Source organism: Lolium perenne, chromosome 7 (genome assembly GCF_019359855.2).
Source record: "Lolium perenne isolate Kyuss_39 chromosome 7, Kyuss_2.0, whole genome shotgun sequence".
NCBI lineage: Eukaryota > Viridiplantae > Streptophyta > Magnoliopsida > Poales > Poaceae > Lolium > Lolium perenne.
This window is the reverse complement of record NC_067250.2, coordinates 321683241-321691764: the sequence shown is the minus strand read 5'-3', so window position 1 is coordinate 321691764 and position 8524 is coordinate 321683241. Positions and strand designations below refer to the sequence as shown.

General features: G+C 42.9%; 1 protein-coding gene across 1 annotated transcript; it reads right to left on the bottom strand.

Annotated features, from left to right (window-relative positions):
• Positions 1–784: 784 nt before the first annotated feature.
• LOC127316484 (probable UDP-N-acetylglucosamine--peptide N-acetylglucosaminyltransferase SPINDLY) lies at positions 785–7848 on the bottom strand. The gene is made up of 18 exons (XM_051346890.2): positions 7629–7848; positions 6824–7230; positions 6556–6717; positions 6283–6458; positions 6099–6174; positions 5679–5807; positions 5472–5591; positions 5321–5389; positions 5140–5221; positions 4317–4411; positions 3864–3928; positions 3554–3752; positions 3014–3208; positions 2792–2886; positions 2570–2705; positions 2278–2495; positions 1996–2123; positions 785–1710 (listed from the first exon to the last, which is right to left on the bottom strand). The coding sequence occupies exons 2-18, from the start codon at positions 7190–7192 to the stop codon at positions 1172–1174; spliced, it is 2853 nt and encodes a 950-aa protein (XP_051202850.1). The 5' UTR covers positions 7193–7230; positions 7629–7848; the 3' UTR covers positions 785–1171.
• Between the last annotated feature and the right edge of the window lie 676 nt (positions 7849–8524).

Below are 8524 nucleotides of genomic sequence, written 5' to 3'. Positions count from 1 at the left end.
GACCTCTGATCTGAGTGTGTTCGATTCCTAAGTCTTGTAATGTAATGCATTTTGTAGAAATGATACCAGCCATTGGCACACTTGTACTTTGGTGTTCCGTTTTAACAGCCGATGGATCTTTGATCTATCTGACTTGAATACATGATCATCGATTGGTAGAAAAAATAACTCTAGAAAATGTGTGATGACCTATATTTCTTGTGTAGTGTGTGGTCATTTTTGGGCAAGAGGTTCACAGCGTACTCAGGTAGAACACTGAGCTAGGTTTTACGCAGTTTATGTTTGCAGCCATTTTTCTTCTAACTTATGCGCTACTTCGGTTGCCAATTGGCGCACAACCCTAACCTTGTGCACTTGCCAGTTGCCCAAGCTCCTTGGCCATCCCCTTGTTTCTTCTAACTTAGACAAGCTTGCTTCCTGATCAGTTTCCAAGTTCCTGTCGGAGTGTTGGATTGCCAGAACCAGTGCTTCTACTCACAGATACGATTGCAAGTAGGCAGAATACCTGTGAGTACAACTTTGTCGGAAGTTTCGCTCATAGCCAGGAAATTTTTCATAAGGCGAAATACAGCTTATTACGGAGTATTATAATTGAACATGCTGGCCTAAACAATCCTGGGGGGATCAGAAATGAAGGTACTCAGATTTCAATGAATACTCGTTAGGCTCAATTACATCAGAAACCTGCTAAACAAAATCATGTTTGTAGGTTCACCTTGCAAATCTCATGATCTGCCAGCAGGCAACCTCAGAAGGTAGCAGGCCAGTGGACGAGAAACAGAACTGAATGAAGAAAGACAAATAGACTGTTGCAATTGCCTCAGTTAAATTGAATATAGAAGCTGTTTCTACATATACAATCAACGCCTTTCTTGATTTCTAACATGCAACACAATTTGTCATATACGCCTTACTTGTACACCTAATGGGGGGGATAAACTCTACAAATCAGACTCTATAAGCATCCCCCACGAGTTATATTACACTGCTACAAGTCATTGGTCACCATAGCTTTGCACCAGATGACACACTTACGTGCTGTTATCCGTTCCTGATGTCAATAACAGGGGCACCCCCCATAGCGAGTTCGTGATGATATCACCCACACCAATGGTGCATCTAGACATCAGTGTGTGCCTGCATCAATGGAGCATTCCCTGCCACCCATTGGTCATCGGCTGCTATGCCCGTTCATTTCGCATCTCCCAGAAGTGGAATGAGGTGAACTCACACCATTCACCATTATTTGGGGCTGATCTAGCTGCGCCGTGGCTACCAGGGCCTGGCTATCAGCAGGTGAACTCACACCATTTGCCATTATTATCTGGGGCTGCCCGCCTTCCTCCGGCGTGGCATTAACCTTTATTGGGGCCTGATTATCTTCCTCTGCAATGGCATTCGCTCTCTGTACTCTGGGATCTGCAAGTTTCACTGCCGTCTTGTCCAAGTCTTCCTTGTTGGAGCCTGGCTGAACCGCTAACAGTTCTAGGCGCTTGAGAGCTGGTGAATCCCCATCACAGTACCTGCGCCACATGGTTCTGTATGCAGATTCCAGGCCCCGTGTGAAACTCTCTCCATCGCAGACTGGTGATTTTATCATCAGTTCTCGTAGGCTCATTCTCAGTTCTTGTAAAGCATCAACATCTGATGCCAAATCCAATGCTAAGCTAACATATTCATCCTCCGTTTTGGCAACCAGCCTCCCCAAACCTGGAAAAAATAACTAGCAATCAACAATTTTCTTCATGATTGCATATCTGATTGGACAGTAAAAAAACGGAGTGATAGCACAAGTTAACACTATCTAGGTCCCAATAATCCTTTTTTTTTTGTAGGTTCCGTAGCAGATATATGTACTGGGAAAAAAGATAGTGGAATAAAATGCAGCTCCTACAAATATCCATGCAGGAGAAACGAAAATAAAACAAATAAATAAGAGGTGCAAATTAAAAATGTGTCAACACCATCATTAGGGTACAGTTCAGTGTTACATACCAACTTTAGTAAGTAGGCTAACACCAACGTTATGAGCATGGACTGAACCAGCCATTGTAACACATGGAACCCCCATGTAAAGGGATTCACATGTTGTGGTAGTTCCAGCATAGGGAAACGTATCCAGGCTGCAAAAACATAAGTCAAAGTTCAGTCATCTGTTCAGAGGAACACAGATAATGGAGAAAGCATTTTCTGAATATTCACGTGATAAGGAATTGCTACCCTGAGGAACATTTTAAAACTTAGCCGAGAAGATCTAAATGTGACATAACTTCTCACCTAATGTCCATTAAGGAATATGCTTGCATGTGATCATGGTTGAGATGGATCAATGGCAGCAAATCGACTCGTAATGGCTCCAAACCTAACTCCTCCAGTGTTGTTAAAAATTTCTGTCTGATACTGTCACAGCAGAATGGTTTGCACTTAACCACAAGCCGCGAGTTAGGGACTGCGCATAATATTCTGGCCCAAACTTGCAACACTTTAGGTGTAATCTGCCAAAAAAAAATAACTCAATGAACAGAGTGATCCAATTAAGAAAATTAAAACATTCAAATCTATCGTGTACCTTTGCTAGATTGTTAAAACTTCCAAATGTGACGAAACCATTTGAAATTGCTGGTGTTGGACAAACGGGCCCAGCTTCTGGGGAAGGAGTGTAACAAAGAAAGCTTTCAGGAAGACGCACCAACTCTTCAACATGCCTGCACACAGATGTCAGTATGGGGTTCTAGATGCATGGGGAGAAACCGCATCACAGAATATAAACAGAGGAAAGCATACGGCATACTTTTGGTTTGTATTAGGTGTATCAGCCAATGAATCTGTTATTCGGTAGTCAATTGCTGGTAAACCTGTCGTGTTAGGGTAACCAATCCATGTAACCTGTATAGACACACATCCAAGTTAGAAAGGAGGCCCAACATAATAACAGGAATAACGGTGTTCACATGCAAACCAGTTCTGGAAATAAAACTAAGTCCTAGAAATGCGTCATGGAACACAAATATACCTGAATAGGAGCAGGCCTGCACGCCATTGTTCCTAATTTGTTATTTGCAGTATGACCAGTAAGTTCCACAAGTATATCCACTTTATCCTCTCTGATCAAGCTAGCAGCCTTCTTTTCATCAATACCATATATATCTCTCCACAACCCACCCTTTTTTAACACCTTATCCTTGAATCGAAGGGTCTTTGCATCTGCCTAAAGAATCATAAATGAAAAGTAATGAGAAAATAAAGAGCATGTGTGTAAAAGGAAAAAATGACAAGGAGATAACCTAGACCCAACTTGACATCTTCATATTGCATGTTATTTTTTCAATTTGCATATCTTGTTTTACTGAACTGATTTTTTCTATATAAATAGACCCCCAGCTCCCTACCCTGTCAACCACTGGATGATCGTTTTTGTTTTGGTAAAGTGATCATTTGGCATGTTTATTTCAACAGATAGTGATTCCAAATGAGGCAAGGCAATCTAAATAAGTTGATAGCCATGGTGTGCACAAAAGCCAGAATAGCCAAACAAAGAACAAATTATCTCTACCTTCACAACACCAGAGTAGACGACCACCTTGCAGTTTGTGTAGTCATGGTGTGCAAGGGGGGCTTCAACGAAGTATGACACAGAGTGAGTAAAAAAATCAGGAGATACATAACCAATGACCAGTGGACGATCAGCTACTTTTGGGTTATCCCAACTAGTATAGTGGGCATACAGTTTCATAAAGCGCTTTCCCCATTCTCTGCAAAATATAGAAAAAGAGAAAGAACTGAATAGTATTAATACCATGTAGAAATGCAAATCATGCTAACATAAAAATGGCACATCCATTGCTAATAGTGCATCGAAGGACCTGTGAGCATCGTAAAGTTTGTCATCCGACCCCTCATCAATATAGTTCATTGCAAGCAATCGATTCTGCAAAAGAGTTATTCTGTTAAGTTGACCAGCTCAGGAAAGATCTTAATCTGTACAGTGCATCGATGGGCAATGTGTTAGAAAGAAATAAGCCATAGGTGATCCAGTAAATTTACAGATACAATGCACAAGCAACAGAAGGTTGAAAGGAAATGGGAAACGTGCATCAAGTTACTTCATGAAGGGGGGATCCCATATGGCATGTCTTAGGTAACGAGAAAATCATGAGTAAAAGTCATAAAGAGAATTTATACAATATTGTCAGATACTAAATGGGTGCAAGAGCATACTAGTGGTACCTGCTGAACTAAATCAACACGTCATATACCAACAAACAAGAGTCTTGAAGAAAGGTTAATAAATCAAAGTTTGGGACCTCAAAAAGTACCTGACCAGCATTTCGTGAATCAGGATCAATTTGAAGGCATCTCTCATACGCCTGTACAGATAATGTGATACTTCCTGCATCTCTGTAAAGAACACCTATGATAAAGAAATGGTGAACTGTCAAGTCACTTAAAAAGCCTAGAAAATGCAAAATAATAATACTGAACAGAATTTTTTTTTCAATACTGCCATAGTTGTACCCATGACCCGTATATATGTGGAGATACATACATTGGGCCATTGGGGAGTATTGAGGAATTTTTATTTTCAAAATTAATATAAATAAATCCTGATTTTCCTCTACACTTCTGCACCAGAAACACTTCAAAGGAAAAAAACCTAGCAAACCCCCGATGGCCACCTCATGTCAGATCTGAGAAATGTCCCTTGACTCTCCGCTTACTATTTATTGCCGATTGTTCAAAGTTAATGATTTGTGCAATGGTCATCCTCTAATATACATGATGTATTTGTTTTGTTTAGATACATATACATCCTTGTTGCGTGTGATGCAATTATAAGAATCTATAATGGTACTACCTCCGCCCCGGTTTATAGGTCCTGCGTGTAACCCAAGGTCGTCAATTTGACCAATATAATATAAATTATATAATACATACTTTCTAATGATATATGTTTTGTAGTAAATATCTTGTGCTACGTTGGTCAAATTGACGACCTAGGGGTATTATATAATACATACTTTCTAATGATATATGTTTTGTAGTAAATATCTTGTGCTACGTTGGTCAAATTGACGACCTTGGGTTACACGCAGGACCTATAAACCAGGACGGAGGGAGTAGAGATTTGTTATTCATTACCTAAGTTATTATATGCTTCAGCATACGTGGGATTTGCAAGTATGGCCTTCTCAATCATGCTTGCAGCAGCACCCATCTTGCCCTAAATATGAGAAATGCATTTTGATAAACCATAAGTGCAATAACCAGCCAACCACAGTAAGAATGTGAGCAAGAAAAATGTGATAATAGAGTAACATACCTGAACTGTATAGACAACTCCAAGGTTATTCAATGACTGAGAGAAATTTGGCTTAATTGTCAAGGCCATCTACAAAACACAAAAGAAAGAGAATAGAGAATAAGTAAACACAAGTATACTTGAACAGAAGTCAATTATTACTTTCACTTACTTGATAGCATTCAACAGCCTTATCGAGATTATCCCTATCCTTGTATATTACTCCCAGATTATTGCATGCCTCCGCACAGCGAGGATTGAAGTGCAGAGCAAGTTCATAAAATACGATAGCCTTCATAAAACTCGGAAATAGTTTATGTCAGCAAAGAGTGAATGCTAAGTAGTAGAACCAAATTAATGTAATTTCCTTGTAACTCACCATCTCAAAATTCAACATTTCACCATACGCAACGCCAAGATTATACATTGCATCAGCGTAGTGCCAATTATAGAAGAGAGCTTTCTTGTAATATGCCACACCTTGATTGATGTCACCCTCGATTTTTACCTAAAGATTTTGGTTATTTAAATAATAATTAGTACGCGAAAATATAAAAGATTTCCTTTAATAAATCATGGACAGTGGCAGTGCTATGGACTACTAAATGTAAAATGTATACAAAAAGTATGACAATTGCAGCTGAGCTTCTGTACAACCTTTAGTACTAGAAAACATGAGAAATTACTAGTACATGATGCATACATTGAATGCCGTTTTAATGTCAGTCAAAGAAAAGAAAAAATGGAGAATGATGGAAGCATAGAATTTACATAACAGTAGTAGTGGACAAGTTTGCACCTTTGTACCCATGTCGGTTAGTGCTATTGCCATGTTATTCTTAGCAATCTCAAAGTTTGGGGATATAGTCAAGCACCTGGGATACAGTAAAGTTATGCAACACATGAGCTACACCATGTTCATGGTGTAGATTGCTTTATGAACATCAACACAATTCAAATGAACAAATTAATGGCAAGGTTACCTGTCATAGCAAGCAATAGCTGCATCTAGCTCTCCCCGGTTCTTGTAAATAACTCCCATATTGCAATAAGCTTCGGCATACAATGGTCTCTCCAGTGCAGCTTTTTCATAACAAGTAAGAGCTACATCAAATTGCATCATCTCTGAATAAACCACTCCAAGGTTGTAATAAGCAGGCTGCAGAAATCAGATGGATACATTAGCACAACGCTAAATAAAATGAAAAATATAACAAGGAGAGGTATGGAGATAAAGTAGAGCTTAATGATGGTACCGCATAGTGGCTATCGACTTCAAGAGCTTCACAATATTTTTGAATCCCATCTTCTGTATTGCCTGCAAGCTTCAAGCTAGTCCCGAGATCGGTCAATACAATAGCAAGAAATTCTGCAGCAGCTTTATAGGAAGGATCCGCAGTTCGGGCTTTTTGATACGCCTGTTCCACATTTCACAGTTGACAAGAAGTCAAGAACCAGCAATCAATCCAACAGGCAGGCAGGCAGGTGGGAGAATGTCCATAATTAATGAATCTTGCCCCATACCTCTGCAGCTTCAACCAAGTGGCCCTCGTCTTTGTAAATCATGCCACAATGCGTGAGAGCACACGCGTTACCGGGGTCGACCTTGACAGCCTCCGTGAAGCACTCCAGTGCCTGCTTGAGCAGGCTCTGCGCCTGGAGGCAAATCCCCTTTCCGATAAGGGCATCCACATTGGCGCCATCCTTGTCAAGCACGGTGCTGTACAAGTGGAGAGCGTCCGCGAACTTGTTACGTGACCGGAGGATGTTGGCGTACCGCAACGCATCTGCCCCTTCCAGCTGCTGCTGCTGCTTCGCAGGGGGAGCTGGAGCACCATTGCAGTCAGGAACGGTCTCCTTCCCTTGGAGAGGGTCCGTCCCTGGCTGCCCCATGAAAGAGGGAGAGGGAGACGCCTTCTTCTCTCTTCTTTCTGTGAAAGATTGCAGATGTCAAGAATTCGAGTTGCGTACACACACGGGCGTACGGGAAACGCATCGAGGAAAGGGGAAAAGAATCTGGAGCGAAATGCGCGTAAAGACTGTAAAAAGACCAGGCTTTGGACTAGCTCCAAATTGCGGTTAGAAGTCGCGGCGATTCTACAAGGGGGAAACTGGGTAAGGAGAGAACACAAGAAGTCAATTCCAGAAGCATAGTCTCAAAAGACGAAATTATGCAAACCAACACCCCCAAAGAATCCTCCAAGAACACGAACGCCCAAGGAAAATATGCTGCGACGAGTACAGGAGTCCAGCAGGCACGTAAGCGCGGCCGCCTTGTCGAGAAGGCAAGAACCGTTGCGGCGGGGAAAGGGGGGGAGGAGGGGCTCACATTGGTGGGCGGCGCGGAGCACCGGAGTGGGGAGACGCGAGATCATGTCCTCGGCGGAACGGTCCCGTGCCGTCACCGCTGGTACCGGAAGGCGGGCCGGCGATCGCCGCCGCTGCGACGATTTCGAGGGCGGCGGCGGCGGTGGCGGCGAGGGTTTCGGCGCGGTGGGGGAGGAGGAAGGAGAGGGGAACGTAGCAGGCAGCTCTCTCTCTGCTGTTTTTTGTGCTTTCTATTTTTTCTGACTTTTTTTTCATTCTCTTTTTACGCTTTCACCGCGCGTGCGCTCGCTTTGAGCTCAGGCCCTTTTTACTAGTGCTGCAACCGGGCCGGTATGGGCCGGGCAGATATGGGCCGGTATGGGCTGGGGGCCGTGGCAGGACTGGCACAGCCGAAAGAGAGCACAAAAAGCAACCCTAAGAGCATCTCGAGCCGCGTCTCCCCAAACCGTCCACAAAGGATTTAAAACGCGTCGGACAAAAAAACATTTACAGTTGTGTTCCCAAAGCCTTTTTTGTTTGGTGCGACCCAATACGGTGTCCGGGCCTCGAGCCCGTCCAAGCTACACAAGGGACGCTCCGGGCGCGCCGGACACAACGAAAAGCGAGGCGAGGAGTGGCGGGACCGACGCGTCAGCGGCATAGGAAAAAATTGTCCCCCTCTCCCGCCGCGCATTTCTGCCCTCCCAACACATTTCCCCTCTCGCTGATTCACTTTTCCCCCTCCCGCCGTCGCGGCCGCTGATGGTGCTTATCGTAACTCCGACTTCACACAGTTGGGGAACCCAAAGAGGAAGGTATGATGAGCACAGTAGCAAATTTTTCCTCAATAAAAAGGTTTGGTGATATTATCGTCCGAACAACACTCAACAACCTCCATTAAAATATCTTCATCATCCT